Here is a 21619-nt window from a genome sequence, read left to right on the forward strand (position 1 = left end):
GCCATCCTTCATTATTTTGCAATGAGCTGCTGGTCAGAGGATACAGAACTGGGAGGGAGAAATATTGTTGCTGTGGTAACTTCATGTTTTTCACAATGTACCTGCACAGAACATCACTTTGGCAGATAGGTTTGATAGGATGGGGATTTTTTTTTAAATTGTGTATCGTGTTTTTTCTGTACCAGTAAATCTATGTGGGTCTATCTGTATTGGTAGTTGTGACTGGAACTATAGTAATTTAAAATGTGTTTAATTTTATAATGCTTTTATTAAAACCCAGTCCAACTTTGTAATAACATATCCTAAAGTGGGGAAATGACGTGTATCTGGTTTAAAGGGGCTATACTATGTTCCAGATTGTTGGCAAAACTTCAAAAACTTCATCTGAAACTAATATGCAGTTTGTTAAATGCTGTGATTTAGTTTTCATTAATGCTAGTAATACTTGTCTGAACATAGTTGGTAGAAATTGAGCATTGCAAATATTTCATATAATTAATCTCATATTACACTAAGACTGTGGTAATGGGATGTGACGGTATGTGTAGAACATTCATGGATTTTCAGTGTATTTGTGTTCTCTTATCAAGTGGTATAAATTACTTCCATAATTATTGAGAGATGAAGCTTTATTAAATGGATGCATAAAAATGAATCTCACAGTCAAGGCAAACTTCTTCAAAAGTATCCACAAAGTAACCTGTAGCAGTGTTGCTAAGAGGCTAATCAGAAACATCTGTGTAAAATATTAGCTTTTAATGTTAATTTAAGCATACTTATTATACACACATACTTTAGTTAACCAAAATAACATGTTTAGTCTACACAAATTTAATATTTAAAGGTATTTTCTCAGGATAACAACAGCTTTAAAGCTGTTATAGTAGGAACAATTATATTGTATACTTTATTTTCAGGTTTAATATTTAGTCTTACTCATTCACTTGTAGTTACATTTGATGCTTATTAAATTTAAAATCAATTCCAAGCCTGGATTCTTACTTTAATATGTATTTTAATGTTAGTATAATTGGTAGAAACTGTATTGGTCAGAATTGCCCATTCTAAGATTGAATTAAACAAAATTCTCTTCCCAGCCTATTGTGATTCCTGAAATTCCAAAAACACTGTATCTAGTCCAGGCACAGATGACCAGGATAAGTAAGCTACTAAAGTAGTACCTAGCTACCCATATTACCAGGGATTTTTCTGACTAAACACATTGACTACTGATACAGAATAGAATGCTAAGGGAATCGGGGAACAAAGGATGAGGGGAAGGGGTTATGTAGGAAAATGTTTAGATGTAGTCCAGTTGCACATCATTTTGGTTCCTTGGACTGTTTACTCTAGGACCCTGGGGTCTGGGAAAGGATTCTGAAAACAGCACTGAAGATAAACTTGGTTAATGAGTTTTCTCTTGGGCTGATGAAATTACTAACTCTGCTTCCATATTGCCTTTCTTGGAGTTATTTTGAGACCCATTATGGCTCTTGTTCTCTTATTTCCTGTGATAGTTGGTGTGCCTGAAACAAGCTCAACAGAGTTTCCCCTGTAGATCCCTCTTTGAGATTCAAGGACCGTGTGACTCCAGTTTAATGATTGTAATGTTTTATCTTTAATATTTCCATTAAGCAACAGAGCTAAACTAATTGAAAGCATAAAATTTCCAAGCTATAGTAGTAATCAACACCATTTATTGAAAGTCATCAGGGTAATGTGTTAAATGCTTTACATATATTTGCTTATTTCATTAAGTCTACAAAGAAGCACTGTAAGGTATGCGTTCTGGGTCCCATTTTATACATCTAAACCTGAAGTTCATAAGGGCTACCTAGTTTGCCCAAAGTCATACACTATAAGGACTTGAACTTCAAAGTCTTAGTTAGTACTTTCAGGAGTAACACATTACCTCTTGAAATATGAAATTTCTATTTGTTGAGATTTGTCATTTCACCTGAATCTATTCTTTATTATTATTTAGCTATGAACTTTTGAAGCATCCTTAATTCACAGAATATTTTTAAAGCATAGTAATGATATCTAGTATGAGGATTTATATGATCTGATATTCCTAAGCAACTTATATTTGTGGTTTCAGTGAGAACAGTCCAATTAAAATCAGAAAAAAAACTACAAGGAAAAATGATACTATAGAACTGAGAAAGTTGCAAATACAATTACAGAATTTCATAATTCTGATCCATTCATTCTGAGTTGATGTATCATTGTATTCTTAAGTTTCCTTCTTTTATGTGTACTCTTTTTAGGTGACTGGTAGAAGAATGTTAGAAAATGGGAAATAACTAACTAGATCTATTTATAAACTGCTGCTTTATATTGAGCTCTTATTTGTAAATATTACCAAGTATAAAATATCATTGGGATTTTATTGAGGTATTATAGCATGATTGTTGTTCATGAAAGGGCTCATTGATTTCAGAGAAGCGAAATCTTGAGTATGCTTTTCTAAGTATGTTTTTCTCATATAGTAACTACATATGGTTGGGTAGAGAATACTGTATTATTATGTAATTGTGTGTGTATGTATTTATGAAATATGATGCTTGATACATAGCAGGTACCCAAATAGGGTTATCAATTACTGTAGTTGATCAGCATTGATTTTAGACTGTAACTTGGAGTTCTATTTTAGCTTTGTATTCATGTGTTAACTCCATGCATTTTTCTTGCCAGTAAGTAGCAATAGATGTGAGAATCCCTTGCCCTATGTGTGAGTCATAAAATTGACTGAAGAAGGGATATGTCATTATGCTAAAGAATAAAAGATAATTCACAGGTTAGAATAATATTTGAAATAAAGTTGGATATATTAACCATTTTGAGAAAACTTTATTACAGAAGGTATTGTTCATTCAAGAACAGAGAGAATGAGAAGTTGCATATAAAGGTTAGTACCAGGATGGAAGATAGAAACCATCATTTGAGAGTATGAATGCCTTGCTTATTGTTGGATGTAGTTTTACCCAATTATTAGAAACAATAAGTTTTATTAATTTGATGTCATTATGTACGCAAAATTTATTTTACTGTATGATCCCGTCTTGAGATAGAAATCTTCTGACTACAATATTATGGGCTTTTCATCCCAGAAAAGTATTCATTGATAAGCTCCTGAGAATGTATAGCTCCCATGGGTGTTCAAAGTCTGTGCTACAAATTTATACAATTTTATAGTTGTCTCTGATAGTTGAATGTCAGAAGGCTTCTTTTGTTTGCTTGCTTTTTCTTTTTTCGTAATTATTATTTTTCACAAAATGGTTCCACTGGTACAAGAATTCCTCCCCCCCATGTCTCCCTTTTGTTTTCTTCCCTATGATTTTGACAGTATAGTTCTTCAGAAACAGTCACAAGTCCAGTGTTCTGCTATTTAAGGGTATTATGGCGCTGTAGATATAGACAATGGTAGATAGTCTAGTGTCCTATTGTCAAGGTATATTTAACAGTTTCATTTAGAATCCTCCTTTTGTTTAGAAGTAAAGATGCACACTGCAACGTATTTTCATTTCCTGGTATGCTGGTCTCCATTATACAGTTCATCTATGAGAATATTTAAAATCAGGTTGTTTGGGCCCGGCATGGTAGCTTAGTGGCTAAAGTCCTCACCTTGCATGCGCCAGGATCCCATATGGGTGTGGTTCTAATCCCAGTGGCCCCACTTCCCATCCAGCCCCTGCTTGTGGCCTGAGAAAGCAGTTGAGAATGGCCCAAGGCCTTTGGACTCTGCACCCTCAAGGGAGACCTAGAAGAGGCTCTGGGTTATTGGCTTCAGATTGGCACAGCTCTGACCATTGCAGGTGCTTGGGAAGTGAATCATCTTCCTCTCTGCCTCTCCTCCTCTCTGTATATCTGACTTTCCGATAAAAATAAAATAAATCTTTTTAAAAACTAAGATTGTTTAAAAATGATTCCTTTTATGACTACTTTGAACTTTTTCTCTATTTTAGCAGTAATTATGGTCATTGCTGACTGTCGTGATATTTGAGTTGTTTATTTGAAGGGCAGATTTGCAGAGGGAGAGATAGAAATGGATCTTCCATTTCCTGGTTCACTCTCCAAATGGCCAAAATGGCCAGGGCTGAGCCAGGCTGAAAAGCTAGGAGCTCCTTCTGAATCTCCTGTGTGGGTGCAGAGGTCAAAGTACTTGGGCCATCCTCCAGTGCTGTCTATATACATTAGTAGGGAGCTGGATAAAAAGTGGAGTAGCTGGGTCAGGAACCAGCACCCATATAGGATGCAAGCATTGCAGGCAGCAGTTTAAGTCAGTACACCACAGTGCTAATCTCAAGTCTTAATTGTTTACTTCCAAAGTTCTCTGAGAACATGAAAAGGATTTTACTCCTGTTCTAGATTTGATGACTCTTTAATTTAGTGTAGTACTGGTAGGGCTCTGTGGGGTCTCTGAGTGATCTTCTTTAGTTAGAGTTGCAGTGAAAGTATTCTTTTTTCAGTTTTCTGTGTAGCCATGCCTACTTTATAGTTTGATTAGTGCATAGCAGTTTCCCTGGTAGACAGGATAATTGAGTTGTAGGATTTGTGGTAGCTATGCTTAAGTCTTATTGGCAGAAGCCCTCTAGCTCTCTACCGGGACAATGCTTCTATGTGGGCTATGCGATAGATTGAGTGACTGCAAATTTTCTTTAAGGAAAACTTCTTACGTGTTTAAGTCAGGTTCTATAACACTTTTGTGGGGATGGAGGAGCTACAGTGCTAGGCTGTGAGGTGTGTATACATATTAGTAATTATAGTGTTTGCTTAATTAGCTGATCCTCTTTTGAATATTTTGAATATTTTTAAAAAAGATTTCCACCCAGATTACATCACTGTGGAATGTTAAGGGAAGGAAAGATTGATGCTATGACTGGCAGAGTTTCTCCGGCTGTAATAACAGTTTAGTTATGAGATCTTTTTCAGCCAAAATTTTTAATAAAGTTTAGGAAAAAGGTGTTAAATCAGTAGCAGACATTTCATGCAATGGTTACCAAACCATTTGGGATATTAGAATTCTATAATCTCTGGGGTTCAAGTGCTAACAGATCTTATTCCAGATTCATTCTAATGCACATCCTAATATGTGTCAGGTGATGGTTAAAGTACTTGGAGGGAACTTGATTGTTTTGGGGTCCCCTGGCTTTGACTTGGCTCCACCCTGAGTGTTGCAGGCATTTGGAACCAGTGAATGGAAACTCTCTGCTTCTGAAATTAAAAGAAAAAAAAATGTTTAGTTATTTATAAAAGGTATCATACATTTCTCCTTAATTGGAGCATTTCAAACATCTTAGTTTTTTTTATTATTAACTATTATTATTGTCAAAGTGTTTGGTAATACAATAAGATTTATACATTTAGAATTTATCAAATTAGGTCGGGCTCTTTTTTCTACATTAAATGATCTCTAGATAAGTATTAAGTTTAATTTTGCCTATTACAATCTATTTTTGTTTAATAAATTAGTTCAAAATTTTGAGGCTGTATAACAGCAAGTTTTCTTTGCTTTTGATTCTCATTTGCTCATCTTCCTTAGAATCACTAATATAGGTATAGTCATTCAGTATCTTCATTAAGTTTTTGTGTTAAGCTGGGCATTGATTTCTCTGTCTTTGTTGCCTCTTTGACAAGCTCTATTTAGGTAAGAATCTGAGTGTTGCAAGAGATAAGAGAGGGACTGCAGGATAGGAAATCAAATAGGGTAATTTTTGCTGCGTTACTAGCGAACAGGTCACCAAACCAGTTAAGATCAGGAGGGGAACTAGTCTGTATCACAGTCTTCAGGAGGACAACAGAGTTACCTGTCATGGGAGTATGCGTACAAGGATTTGGGAAATTGTTGTAACTACTTTTGTAGTGTATCATTCTTACTAATTTTATACTATTTTTTCCTGTCAGCTATGATGTTTTATTAGTTTTATGTCTCGGTCTAGCTTACTTTCTCTTCTTTTTCTTCTCTGTGCTGAATTTTGCTGCTGTTCTTTAGTAAACAACTTGTCCTGTATTGCCGAAATGATATGAAAGCTAAGAATCATCTTGTGAAAGGCTTTATAGTCTACTACAGATTGAATACATGATTATTGTGGAATATTGTTACCACTTTTAAAAATAGAAAACGGGAGGAGCGGTCTGACTCTACTGTGGGCATGTGTGTGTGCAGGTGAGTGTGTCTGGATACCAAGAAAGTGTTTTCCTAGGTGGTCTTTGTATATTTCCAACTTGCAGAGACTAACAGGAACTATTGTCTAACACAGTGTGCGAGACCAAGAAGGCCCACAAGCTGCCTTGCCAGAATTCACGTGCAGCATTCCTCCATTAGTTAGTTTGTTTTACCTTAGTTTTTTTTTTTTTTTTGGGGGGGGGAACACACATTTTTGGACAAAAGCGGTTTTTGTCTGAAGCAAAAATTTAAAAGTCTGATTTTTAGGTTATTGGATGTGTGTTCTAGCTGAGTTTGGAGTATATAAAGTTAATTAATAGTTAAAACCCAAATGATCTAAAATCTCATAAAAATATTTTTGCCTTAAGCCCTTTATAAGACAGATTTTCCAAATGGGGAACTTAAATGCTTAAATTTTATCAGATACTTTAAAATACTTTAAAATATATTCTGGAAAATAAGAATGCCAAATTTAGAGCATAAATTACATACAAAATAAAACAAAAAGCAAAATAAAAAGGGTTTCAGTATGTTGAGAGAGGCATATCATCGAATCTACCAGTGAGTGAGTGAGTGGATCTTTCAAAAAGCTAAAAATTATGTTAATACCTAATTGATTACCTAAATGAAATGGAAATATTTTAAAAAATTATACTTGTAAGGTACAGCCTTCTGTAACAAAAATTTAAATTTTAAAGTGTGTTTGTAAATATTGCTATAAATGCGTGTGTTATCTGATTCTGGGCCAGAGTGCAGTTGGGAAATAGTTCAGTATCTTCTACACCATCATGGATGGCTTGGATGACTGTTTGATCATTTGATATATTGAAAGTTAATTGTAATTCTTTTTGTAATTGTGATCTGCAGAGGGATCGAAGCATTAAAGGTTATTATATTATATCTGAAGTACGGGCTTGTGAAAAATGATTAATTTTCTTTGCATTTGGAAATTATGATTTATAAGTAGAATTTTAGATAGCCAAGGAAATTTGATCAGTATAGCTTTTATGGTCATTACTGAAAGAATTCATGTGGATAGTTCTCAGGGTTTGTGTGAGAATTTCAAGTCTGTCAGTTTTTTCTCGGACAATTTGTACTCATTTGAAACTATTTTCAGAAATGTTTAGAGTAAAACCGGTGACATTTTTCATTGCGGTCACTGGCTACCACTGGTGGGCACAGCAGGATTCCATCCGTGGGGAGAAGTCAGGTTGGTTTTAAACATCCTGAAGTACAGTGGAGCTCCTCAACTCCTCTTCATCCCCAGCAGTGAAGAATTCTCTGCTCCAAAGTGTCATTTATGCTGAGCTTAAGAAGTTCAGCTGCAGAGCTTTCATTATGTGTGTTATGTGATGGTAATCTTATTTTTAAATCCACTCTGCTCCTGTATTTATTAGGCCAGAGAATACTTTCCTTGGCCAAAGTGTGACTTGCTTTCAGTGAATTCTTGCCATGTCCATCCATATGAGTTGTAATGCCTCATAAGCCCCAGAATCTGCTTTTGTACATCCTTCTGGTGCTATCCAATAAGGACGCACAGTCTCCTTAGGTCTAGTTATTGCAGCCACTACTCCTTCAATATGTATTCTCTGTTACCTAGATAGTTTGAAACACGAATATTCCAACTGACGATGATATGATACTCTTTGTTTATAGTAATAATGCCTGCCTTTTCAATGATTCATGGTGCCTTCTGGAAACTTACAAGGTTCCAGTTGTCTATGAATAGGGAGGTAAATATGTTCCATTACTTACAAGGGTTTGCTTGCAGAAAAACCTATGCTCACTTGATTAAATTAAGACCATGTGATTCCTGGATAATGACTATTCGAAATTATTGAAGTAAAAATTCAGTCATTAGAATTGTTTATATTCATTTTATGTATCTAATTAGAAGTAGAGTAAAATCTCAGTGGAAATAATTTTGAGTACTTAAAATTATTTTCTAAAAAGGATATATAACCCCCACCCCCAAGGAGTACACTTTAATTTTCTGGGGATGTATTACTCTGCTAGGTCTACTATAATAAATATAACATCACCAGACCCTATTTCTATTTATAAAAGAAATGTATTTTTTTCCACAGTTCTGGAGTTTTAGAAGTATGGAATCAGAGTACTGAAATGATTGGAATCTAGTGAGACACACTACACATACACATGCACACACATACACGCTTCAAAAAGTTTATGGAAAATCAAATAAAAGGAACTTATTCTGGTGACAATGTTTAAGAATTTCTGTATATGGGAGAATCTTCCAGAAAGTTTATGAAAAAGGCTTATTATGAAAAAGAAAAACCTGTGAATTAAAATATTTGAGGCAAAATAAACTTATCCTTTTACTCTATTTTCTGTAAGCCTTTTAACATTGTCTTGTGAATGTGTTCTGCATAATTAAGTAATAATTTTGCATTAATTTTTGGTTGCCTATAAGCAAACTGCTCTGATATTGTGGTTTGTAGTTTAGTGAAATAACACTGAAAAGATTCATGTGTCATTATATTGTAATATATAATGGGGAAATTTGTTTTTCTGTTCATTCATTCTGTACTTGGTGCTAAGTACTAAGTACATTAATTGCAAAATTTGTTTTTACTTAGGTTGGTCTTTGCTTGTAAAGGTTTAGGCTCTAAAAAAAATTTAAAGCAGAATAATTAGCAATATGTTCAATATTTTAGTGTTTAGTTTTCATTAAAAAATGATCATTTTGCCTGCTTTTCTTTTCATAAAAATGAAAAAACACTCCTACAATCCCTGTTTATACTTGGGCTGCTAACTTGATTAAAATGAACAAATGTATGCTTAGGATAGTTCAGACCCTGCCACAGTGTATACCAGGAACCACCTGCCTTCCTTCAGGGTGTTTTCTGTTAAAGTATTAATCAGACTATTGTGAAAGACAGAATTTTCATGTGAACATTTTGGCTAATATATACACAAAACGCTTTTGGGCCATGCCCTAATGTTTCATGTACTAAAAAGAGTGCATTGAGAAATGATCTTCAGAATCTTGCAGCTCCCACCCCCAATTAGTCTGGTTTATTGTTACTAATTAAATTTTCAAGAAAGCCAAGTCATATCAGTTTCAAAGTGCCTTGAGTGTAACTCTGGTTCTTTTTCTATCTCACTAGTAATCTTTTTTTTTTTAAGATTTGTTATTATTGGAAAGTCGGATATACAGAGAGGAGGAGAGACAGAGAGGAAGATCTTCCATCCGATGATTCACTCCCCAAGTGAGCCGCAACGGGCCGATGCGCGCCGACCCGAAGCCAGGAACCAGGAACCTCTTCCAGGTCTCCCACATGGGTGCAGTGTCCCAATGCATTGGGCCGTCGTCAACTGCTTTCCCAGGCCACAAGCAGGGAGCTGGATGGGAAGTGGAGCTGCCGGGATTAGAACCGGCGCCCATATGGGATCCCAGGGCGTTCAAGGCGAGGACTTTAGCCGCTAGGCCACGCCGCCGGGCCCCTCACTAGTAATCTTACCAGCATGATGCTAGAAAGCTGTCTGCTCAGCTAAGGTGCTGTGAGATAATCTCTTTCTAACTATGTGTGCAGGCAACATTGGTGTTTAGACATGGTATTTTACAAATATCTGAGGGGGAATGGTGTGCTCTGACTTGTGCAGTGTTATGTTGAATTGGCTTTATCTTGCTGTACTCTCAAATAGCTTTGAAATTAAAGAAATCAGATGAGACAAGTAAGCCTAGAATTTATATGAGTAAATAAAAATTCGTCTTTTGAATGTAACTATGTAATATACATTCTTCATGTCTCTGTATCTAATCACCTTTAATGGACCTTTATGTAGTATAACCTAGAGTAAGTATAATTCACATTATTGTTTTCTAAATAAAAGTTTGCATGGATATGTTAATAAATTAGTACGGGAAAAGTAAGATGAAACTCTGCAATGAATGCCATTGCAACAGAAAAACTGCCAACATTAATTATGCTACTATCATGGGAAAGTTTAGGAAAACCTTCTCTCTGTTTTTGCATGATTTTCAGTGACATATCCTAGAGAAATGACAATTTTAATTAATTAGAGTTTGTAGTTTTCAACTTGTAAATATAGTGAAGGGACTAAAATATTATATGAGGGTCACATTCTTGTTTCTGAGTCCCCCAGTTCTCTTAGATTAAGACATTGTGAAAAATGAGGAAGGTAGAGACTATGCTCCGATTGAGAGTACATTCTTTTGACTTTATTTAGAAAGCTCAAGCAGTGATTTTCTTCAGTAAGAGAATTACAAAAAGAATACTATGCATATTAATCTATTTATTTGCATACATACTAAATATGGACTTTATCATTACAAGCATAATAAATGTTTAGGGGCAAAATGTTTGTATAAACACTTCCAGATATTAGTGTCTAAAATTTTGTTTTGGATTTTTTTCTCTTTTTTTTGCATTTTATTATTATTATTATCATTTGATGATACAGTTCCATAGCCTCCTGGCATTTCCCATAGTTCCTTTATATCATTAATAAAGTATAGTTTTTCACACACAGTCATATGTCCATCATTGCAGGGATGGACAATGGCAGAGAGTCTAGCATCCTATTGTCAAGATATGGTAAACAGTTTCATTGTAAGTCCATCTTTGGAAGTAGAAATGCATGCTACATTGTATCCTCACATCTAGATGTTAGTCTCCATTTCACAGCTACTGTAGATCCCCTTAAATGAAAAGTCACAGTACAAAATCAACAATAGAAAGAAAAATAGAAATTTACAGTGCCATGAAGTTAAATGACATGTTACTAGACATAATTTCATCTTAAATTAAGGAAAACGTGGTTTCCAACCTTTTTGGATTGGCTCTTTTCCCTTAGCATAATGGTTTCCAGTTGGGCCCATTTGGCCATAAAGAACTGCATTTCAGTTTTTTTAATAGCTGAGTAGTATTCCATGGAGTAGATGAACCATAGCTTTCTTATCCAGTCTTCTGTTGATGGGCATTTCGGTTGCTTCCAAGTTTTTGCAATTATTAATTGTGCTGCTATGAACATTGGGGTGCATGTTGGTTTCTCGTGTAGCAGGTGTTTTGGGTATATTCCTAGGAACGCTATTGCTGGATCGTATGGTATGCAGATTTTCAGTTGTTTGAGTGTTCTCCATACTGATTTCCATAGAGGCTGTACCAACCTGCAGCCCCACCAGCAGTGGAGAAGGGTTCCCTTTTCCCCACATCCTTGCCAGCAAGTGTTGTTGGTGGATTTTTGTATATGAGCCATTCTTACTGGCGTTAGGTGGTACCTCATTGATGTCTTAATTTGGATTTCCCTTATTGCCAGGGAACTTGAGCATTTTTTCATATGCTTGTTTGCCATTTGAGTTTGTTCCTTTGTGAAATGTCTGCCCATTTCCCGTGCCCATTTTTTGAGTGGTTTGTTTGTTTTGGTGTTTTGGTTTCTCTGGAGATCTTTGTATATTCTGGAGATTAGCCCCTATCACCTATGTAGTGTGCAAAGATCTTCTCCCATTCTGTGGGTTGTTTTTTTACTTTGTTGATTGTTTCCCTTGCTGTGCAGAAGCTTCTTAGTTTGATGAGGTCCCATTTGTTTATTTTGGTCTTAATTGCTATTGCTTTTGGTGTTCTATTTAGAAAGTCAGGGCCTCCACCTAGCTCTTGAAGGGTGTTTCCTACATTTTCTTCCAAAAGTTTGAAGGTTTCTGGATGTAGGTTTAGGTCTTTTATCCATTTAGATTTGATCTTAGTGTAAGGTGAGAGATGCGGGTCTATTTTCTGGTTTCTGCAGGCTATTAGCCAGTTGTCCCAACAGCATTTGTTGAAGAGACCTTCCCATTTGTATGGGTTGTCGTCTGTTTTTTTGTCAAAGAGTATTTGGTTGTATCTGCGTGGTTTCCCATGTGTTGTTTCTATTCTGCCCCATTGGTCCTCCACTCTATCTCTGTGCCAGTACCAGGCTGTTTTGATAACCACCGCTCTGTAGTATGTCCAGAGGTCCAGAACTGTGATTCCCCCTGTTAAGTGCCTGTTCTTCAGGATGTTTCTAGCTATTCGTGGTTTTTTGTGTTTCCAGATGAATCTTTGTATTGAAAGTTTTATAAGGTCTGTAGCAGGAAGCAGTGTATGTGAATCTGTCACTTTTTGCCACGTCTTTCCAGAGAGAACAGTATCAGCTGGATGAACTTTCCTCTTTGTTATACTGTCGGTATCCTCTTGTTCATTAGCTTTCTATATTATTAAATTTCCTTTACCTGATATCTTTTATGTTATCACTCATATTTTTGGTGATAGTAATGAAATTAATTCCATGTTTTCATGTAAGAACATTCAATGTAAAAAAAAAAGTAAAAACAGTTCAGAGACACCAACAAAGCAATTGGAAATAGGTAAAAATATGTGAAAAAACATTTAAGTAAAAAACATAGAAAAACATGTAAACCTGAAACTCTCAGTTTTAGCCACAAGAGGAATGCTACTGTATCAATTGTGTCACTCACCACGTTGGCAAAGGTAAGAGAATTTGATTTAAAAAGTAATGTTTATGAGAGTAGGGGGAAAAGAGCTAGTGTGAGGAAATAGTTTCATAAACTGTGGTGGGAGTGTGGATCAGCACAGTGCGGTTGGAAGACAATTTGGCAATATTTGTTGGAATTAAAACGCACTTTCCTTGAATACAATAATAAATTTGGCTTGCCTCCAGATATATAACATATGCAAAGTATATCTTGGTATTCAAAAATACAGCATCAACCTTCTATATCTTATGTATAGAGTCAAGCCAGATTTTAGGTTTCAGTTTCTTCACGTGTGTTTTGCTTTGCTCTACTTTCTGGTCCATTGTGTGATAGATCCTTTGTATCGACTCCCTCACACCCAGCCTTGATCAGGTGCTAGATTAATAGAACCACCAGATCGCAAATTATGAACCTCCAAACTGTTATGTAGGATAAATCTTTCCATCCCATTAAACTCCTTTCATATAGTTCAGTTAACTGAATTGAAAATATAGCTGCTGTAGAGGTTGAGTTGATTAACACTGATAACCAACAACAGTAACAAAAAATCAGTCTCTAAAGAGAAAGTTGCAGTGTGGATGGTATCAATGTCAGATTATGCTTTGCAGAATAAACTATCATTGAACTTGAAGACATAGCATAGAAGCACTTACAAATGAAGCATGCCATCTAATGTTCAATAAATTTAAGTAATCACGCTGTGCTGCTGGCTATCATACAAAACGCTGTTTGCATTTACACTCTATTTTGAAACAACTGAACAGTGAAGAAATGGACAAAATATGTGAAACAAGTTTTTAAAAATCTTTAATTTTTAAATTTTTATTTTAATTTATTTTTCCCTTCTATTTTTTTCTTAATTTTATGATACAATTCCATAGGCTCTGGGATTTCCCTTTTGTTTTTAAACAGTGGTTTTTAAGATCTCGGATTATAAGCACGGAAGTACGGGGATTCCTGAGGTATAGGAATCAAGTGAAATGAGCCTCACAATGCTGTACTTTACTAGCTTGCTAGAATTTCCAGACATGGGTGAAAAGGAAATTATTCAGAGAAAAGGTTAAGAATTTTCTGAATTGAAATAAATTGAAAGTATGGCGGATCATGCTGGATGAAGTTCACAGAACAGAGAAAAATACTCAGATGTTGAGGGATTAGGCGGTGTGTGTGAGGCAATGACCAAGGAAAGAGTGGCTTGAGGGATTAGTGATTCTTCACTAAGCACTTGGTATTTATTCTGGAGTGGGAATACTGTCTGTTCCGAGTAAGAAGAAATACTTAATGAAATACAGGTGAAATTTTTTTCAACTTTAGTGGAAATCAAAACCTACAGATCCAGGATACTTAATGAAACTCTAGTATAAGAAAAAAAATGACAATGACCCCAAGTGCATCATAATCACTTTGTGAAAAGGTTACAATTGTATTTTGAAACACTGAAAGAAATTCATTAACCTAAGGTTTCTTTAAAACAAAGCATGTTTTTCAGGCATACATCCTTTAGAAAAATAATTAATGTATAGTGGTGACCTTATTTTTGTGTGTATGAGTGTGTGTAATAGATAACAATAATAGCAAAAATGTCTGGAGGAGACTTACACTTCTGTAAGATTTTTACACTTGGGCCCAGCGCCGTGGCCTAGCGGCTAAAAATCTTCGCCTTGAAGGCCCCGGGATCCCATATGGGCACCGGTTCTAATCACGGCAGCTCCACTTCCCATCCAGCTCCCTGCTTGTGGCTTGGGAAAGCAGTCGAGGATGGCCCAAAGCTTTGGGACCCTGCACCCACGTGGGAGACCTGGAAGAGGTTCCTGGTTCCTGGCATCGGATCGGCATAGCACTGGCCCGTTGCGGCTCACTTGGGGAGTGAATCATCGGATGGAAGATCTTCCTCTCTGTCTGTCCTCCTCTCTGTATATCTGACTTTCCAATAATAACAAATCTTAAAAAAAAAAAAGATTTTTACACTTGTATTAAGTGTTACAATATAATTTGCACGTATATTTTAATAATTTAAAGATGTGTATTATAGTCCTGAAACCAAGAAAGAAACTGGAATTATTAGAAAAAAAGCAACAACAACTGTTCAATTCAACCTAAAAAGGCAGAAAGGAGGAAAAAAAAAGCAAAGAAAATAGAAAGTTGATAGATTTAAATCTAAACATATCAATTATAGAAACAGTCTGCAATCAAGAGCCAGAGATGTTCAGATTTGCTTATAAAAAGCAATAATTTACATGCTGCCTACAAATAACCTCAACTGAAAGCCTTTTTTCAGTTAAAAGTAAAACTAATACTAAACAAAGAAAGTTGGAAACACTTTCAAATCATTAATGAGAGTATCCTATAAATGCCTGTTTTATGTGGTGAATATGTTTGTTATCTTGATTCTGGTAATGATTTTATGGAATTTTTTGACCTATGTCAAAAGTCATCAATTTTTAATCTTAATTACATGCAGGTTAAATTAATTATATCTCACTAGAATTCCTAAAGCATTTAAATAGCCCTAAGTGACCAGAAGTTGCAATATTGTATTGTATTGTGGAATACAAAATACAGTATTGGACTGTAGGGTGTAATTATCATTTAGGTTCTCAGGATCCAAATAAACAGATATTATTTTGAGGTTCCTACATTTTAGCTTTCAACTTATTTAATTTCAGATATGCAGAAAATATCCTTCATTATTTAACTTCATATTTACATTTACTTATAAAAGCACTTTGCAGTGAAAAAATAAAATAAAATAATAAATAAAAAGAAAAAAAAAAGCACTTTGCTAAACCCCAATGATAAATAAGCACAGTTACTTTTCAAAACTTTAAAAAATTTACTTAGCTAGAAGTGAAGTCCTTTCTTTAGCATCCTTCGGTAACACAATGCTAAACACGTTTTGCATTCTGTCTTTCCTGACTAAAACCAAAATCCTTGCAGTGGCTTTGTGGAATGGTTGCCTGGGTTATCCCCTTATCTGTTTAGTCCCACTGCTAATGTTTCTATTTCCTTGACCACTTTGTGTATAGCAATACTCTGTTCCCCTATCCCTCTTCTTCTTAAGGTTCATTTTACTTTTATTTGCAAGGCAGAGTTATAAAAAGGAGAGACAGAATCCTCCTCCATCCGCTGGTTCACTCCCCAAGTAGCCACAGTGGCAGGAGCTGAGCAGATATGAAGCTGGGGGGTGCCAGCACCACAGGCAGAAGTTTAACCAGTATACCATGTCACCAGCGCCTTACCTATTGTTCTTTGCTTCCAAAATTCCTATGTCAGTATGTCTAATACTGTTTTTTGTTTGTTTGTTTGTTTTTAATATTTTTTCACTTAACTTAGAAGATAAGTGGATAATTTCCACAAGGGGAAGTCAATGTTGTGAACTCTTGCAATTTCCAAAATGGTTTGTGGTATATAGAGTTTTCATAAATAAATTTTGAATTAATCAATCCATTGTTCTTTAATGAGCATTTTTAATGATCTTTAGATTTGGTGTCGTGTGTTAGGCTAGAACATAGCAACATTTTGTGGAAAAAAGACTCTGGACATTTACAGTTGGTGAAAAGTGGGGGAAATATTTGTGAGACTATTTTAGAGAATTTTTTTTACTTTTTTATTATTTATTATTTTTAATTCATTAATTACATTGTATTATGTGACACAGTTTCATAGGTACTTGGGTTCTCCCCACCCCTCCCCAAACCCTCCCTCCGTGGTGGATTCCTCCACCTTGTTGCATAAGCACAGTTCAAGTTCAGTTGAGATTCCCCCATTGCAAGCAGAATTTTTAAAAAATGATTTATTTATTTTGCTTGAAAATTGGAGTCAGAGAGAGAGAGAGAGAGAGCGCGTGCGCACGAGAGCGCTCTGCAAAGGGCCACAGTGTCCAGAATTGAGCCATTCTGAAGCCAGGAGCCAGGAAATTCTACTAGGTCTTGCATATGGGTGCAGGGGCCAAAGTCCTTGGACTGTCCTCTACTACCCTCCCAGATCATGAATGGGGAGCTAGATCAGAAGTGGAGCAGCCAGCACTAGAACTGATGCCCATATGGAATGCCAGCACCATAGGCAGTGGATTAGGTGCCAGCCTTGAGAAATTTTTGAGTAAGGGTTGCAAGAGGGATATTGACTAGTATAGAGGAAACCCAAGGGAATGAACATGTAGCATTGCCTGTTGGGGATACAATGACAGTGAGATTAAAGAAAAAGAAACCTTTCCTGATGTGTGTGTGTGTGTATGTGTGTATTTAAATTAAAAACAAAGTAAGTAGAAAGTGTTCTTGCAGGTGAAAAAAAAAACACAAAGGACACAATTACTTGGACTTTATAAAAGACTACTCAATAATGAAAAAAAACCCCAAATGCTTTAAGTTACACTTGTAAAAATAGTAAAATGAATCTTGAATATCAGGGATAGGGTAACTTTTAAAGGCAATGATAAAGAAGAAGAGGGAAGGCTTACAGAAGGAAGAGAGAAGGGAGCAGACTTTATTGGTTAGAGATTCTAAATATGATATGATACTTATATAAATACATGTCATATTTGATAATTGACATTATCCTCTTTTAGTTATCTCATTTATATATTTCTGGTTCATTTGTGCTATACTACTTGTTTATGATACTTAGCTTGGGCTAAGACAACAAACTTGTGAAGTTAGATAGGAAATTTAAAAAAAGGCAGACTAGAAAATATTTGTTGGGAGTAGCAAACTACCTTTTCTTTTTTTATTCTTGTGCTCAGACTTAAAAGTTGATTTTTCCTTTCCTACTGTCTAATATGTTGTGGACAGTCTTTGTGCTTAATTCAAACTGTTGTTGTTAATATAAAAATCCATTATACAACTTCCATTTTATGGATTTAGAAACAGTAGTCCAGCGATCTGCTTTGTTGACATAACTAGTCTGTTAGTCAGGTCTGTGATTCTGGATTCCTTCCACGTTCCCTAGTAGCATGTTGAATTTATTATGGTTTTGAGGAAAGCTTCTTCAATTAGGATTTATTGTATGGTTTTTGCATGCTTTTAAAAAACTTTAAAACTAGTTAATCTGTATTCCATAAAGAATGATTACATTTTAATGAACGTTTCCTGCAAATTAGAAATGATTGGTAGCTACATTGTCTTTTACATTAAAATGTACTTGATAGAATAGTAATAAGTTTTCCCATTCGTTCACTAACTTGATTGTAACAAATATTATCCTCATTCTTAAATCACTTGCTTTTTCAGCCATTCTAAGAAGCCAAGCTAAAAAACTGTTTCTTTCCTGAAATCTATTACTTACTCTTCCATCTTAGCTTGTGTGTTTATGTACATATATTTATCTTTATGTAACAATGTGGATATATATTTGTAATGGTAACAGTGTATTATCACCTGACTGATTATTTGAAAAGTTAGAGAACATAATATGAGCTTGACTGATTTTTTGTATCTTTTTGCCTACTTTTATAATTGTTTGTCTTTTTCCTTTATTAGTTACAAAATAATGTTGTCATTATTCTTTTGAAAGTAATGCATTTTTTTGTTTCTGTAGGTTCTTTTGTTCTGCATCACAGCTGCCATGTACATGTTCTTTTTCAGGTATGTTGTGTTATCCCTACCTATTTTAACCCTAAAAATTGTTTCCCTTAGCAATGTTTTCATCAACCATGACACTAAAGTGAAATTAGCAATTATTTTATATAAATGGCATATTTTTCCTCTGTAGATATCACAAATATGAGAAATCAGTCTGTTCTTGAGGAGAAAAAAGAATGAGAGAGGGAAAGATGTACTCACTTTTGCCATATTCTATTTAAAGATTCAGCTTAAAAAGTTGGCTTTGTTATGTGTTCAGATTCTAATAAATAAGTTTTTATTTTTTGCATACTGGTTTTAGATTTCCTTTACTCTCATTAAATTTAAATGAGAAAAATTATAGCAGGACTGTATCTATGCTTTTTGCCATGACATTACTAATTGTAATCTATAAAATACTGTTTGTCCATAATATGAAGTTAAAAATTTTTGTGAAATATCGTCTCTGAGCAATGTGGGAGATAGGAGTAGGATAACTCAAGATTTAAATTCCAATAAAAAGGTGTTGGTCATCTTCATATAACCACAGATCGTGGAGAAAATTATTTTCGATTAGGATGAGTCCACTACTTCATTGTCATTGAAACCAATTCCATTTATTTTATTTTTACTGTACTCATTGAAATAAATCATGATTTTCCTGCATCTAAGCAATATTCAGTCATAGCAAGAAGGTACTAGGTTTTAGTATTGAAAACTTCACTTAAACAACCAAGGCAATTAAGGAGTTATAGAAAGATGTATTTGGTTGACATATGTATCTTTAAGTATAAGGTAATTCACGCACACCAGAATTTTTAAGCCATGAGTTTCCTACCAGAACATGTTCCATAAAGCAAAATAATACAATTTAATGTTTTTTTAACTTTTTATTTTTTAGTTCTTTAAAAAAAATTATTATTATTATTTTACTATGTAGTTCCATGGGCTCTGGAATTTCCCCTCTCCCCTCTTCCCCACTGATTGTCCCTGTATCATTATAGTGGTATAGTCCTTCACAAACAGTCACATGTCCATGAATCCGTTGTGTAAGTGTATCTTTACATTTTAGGTATGTACAAGGTTAGACAGGACAGCATCCTGTTGTTAAGATGTATTTAACAGTTTCTTTGGGAATCCATGTTTGATCTGGAAGTAGAGATGCGTACTGCATTGCATCTTCACAACTGAATATGATAGTCTCTATTACAGTTACTATACATTCCTTTAAAAGAAAAGCCATAAAGCAAAATCACAAACAGGAAGATGTTTTGACTTTATAAAAAAGATTACCAGCAAGAATAAAATGATGATGATGATGGTTTTATTCATTTTTTAAATGTATTAATAGAAGGGGAACAGATTTTATGTACTTCATAGGGACAAATCTAAGAAGATAATCATACATCCCTCCCTTCTTCAAGCCACCTCCTTCTTCATTTTCTTTTGGAAACATACATTATGACTAAAGATAGGAAGGACTAATTGTGAAGAATTGGTATTAGAATGTATAGTATTTTATACCATTCTTAATGATTCAAAAGTTATTGCTGCTGTGTGGTGGTCTATGAGAAACTGCTTGAATTAATCAGTTTCCTGGCTGTTCAAGAACAGATTTTCCTCAGCCTATTTTTATACTTTAGTGATATAGAACTTGGTTTTAGAGCAGTTAAGAGGAGTGACTAATTCTTTGATTTTCAAAAACATAATTGCATTAGGGGACATTATTAGGATGATGCTGCAACTGTTCACATGGCTTATTTTTATAAGTTTGTGCTCTTGTATGAAGATATAGCATACCCATTGAAGAAGGTATATTTGTAAAATGTCACAGAATTACAAGGATGATTTTTGTTGACATACCCAGGGAGGAAGTAGAATGTCAAGTAGGTTTTCTTCCTATGGAAATTCCTGACGGAGCAGTAATCAAATGAAACAACCGTTGCCAATGTGGCGTTTAAAGACAGCCTACATACAGTGGTTAAGCATTTCTTAGGTTTCAGGAGATTCTGAAGCTAAAGAACAAATTGTGCGTTGAATACATTGATAAACACTCAATTTATAGTTTGGTTTTTAGGAAATTATGTTTTGAAAACTGCTGCCATCAAGTCAGTATTTTTGGTGTAGAGAGAAAATCAGCCCTATAAATAAGTATGTGTTTTGGTACATAGCTATGGAACCTTTTCCTGTTTCAGTCACAAAGTCTGGGTTAAAAACAACAGTTTAAAATACTTTCCAGAAGGCTCAATACAAGGTTTAAGTGCCAAAATAAACACTTTCAATTTTCTGAGGACAGTAGTTGTTTTTCTCCTAAAAGAAGCACTATCGTCAAATGCTGGAAGTTTGTTTGAATAACTCAATAAAAGAGATTTGGTAAATGGTAAAATATAGCCATTTATAAAGCATTGCAACCAAGTTAAACAATGTTAAATGTTTGAAGTCCAGGTTATGTTGAAATAAACAGTATAGCATATGAATACCACTTGACAGCTCTAGTCCAGTTGTGTTAGATTTTTAGTTTTTTTAATTGAAATTTACTATTAATACAGGTACTTGAGGGCAAATTTTAATTATTGATAACCAATTCGAATATTATTTGTTGAAATAAAAAAATTAAATGTAAAATGATAGAGTTCCCATGTCTCCATTTATTATAGCCTCCTTTGAGAAAAGCAGAAGGGAAACTTTTCAGGTTTGAAAAGAGTCGTCTTATGTTTTGTCCCAGGCTATTCCTTGGAAAATGGAAACAAGACTTCTCAGTAGAGTAAAAACTGTGCCAATATGGTTTAAGGAAAATTGATTTGGGGCTGGTGTTGTGAGGAAGTGGTGAGGTATTATTTGCCATGGCTGCATCCCATATCAAACTAAGGTTATATTGAAATTTTTGGTTTTTTTTTTGCAAAATTAAACTTTTTCTCATTGGAAAATAGAGAAAACTAAAGACAAAATAAATAATAATAATAATAATAATAATCAGCCATAATTTCCCCATTCAGAAATGGAATGCTTGTATAGGTCAATTATTAATACTTAACAGTGTGGGTGTGATTAAATTAGTGATTCTATGCCTCATATTCTTTCAAGTTCTGAAATCTTATGTACTAAGATGTCTGTTTCTTGTATAAGGAACACTATTGCAAACCAAAGAAATTTCTTTTTTGTAAATTTTACTTATCTTTATTATTATCATTTTATAATGCAGTTCTATAGGCACTTGGAATTACCTTATCCCCTTCCCAATTCCCTCCCCCCTCAAATAGTTCCTCTATATCATTATTAAAGTATAGTTCTTGATACACAGTTATATGTCCATCATTGCGAGCATGGACAATGGCAGAGAGTCCAGTATCCTATTGTCAAGATAAAGTAAACTATTTCGTTGGAAGTCCATCTTTG

The 21619-nt window shown here is 34.7% G+C and overlaps 1 protein-coding gene across 1 annotated transcript in view; it reads left to right on the forward strand.

The window, feature by feature from the left end:
* TMEM135 (transmembrane protein 135) overlaps window positions 1–21619 on the forward strand; it is a 230368-nt gene that overhangs the window by 133079 nt on the left and 75670 nt on the right. The window contains exon 6 of the mRNA XM_058663713.1: window positions 18201–18247. Within this exon, the coding sequence (XP_058519696.1) occupies window positions 18201–18247 (47 nt within the window). The remainder of the gene's footprint in view (window positions 1–18200; window positions 18248–21619) is intronic.

This window comes from Ochotona princeps, chromosome 4, assembly GCF_030435755.1.
Source record: "Ochotona princeps isolate mOchPri1 chromosome 4, mOchPri1.hap1, whole genome shotgun sequence".
Classification (NCBI taxonomy): Eukaryota; Metazoa; Chordata; class Mammalia; order Lagomorpha; family Ochotonidae; genus Ochotona; species Ochotona princeps.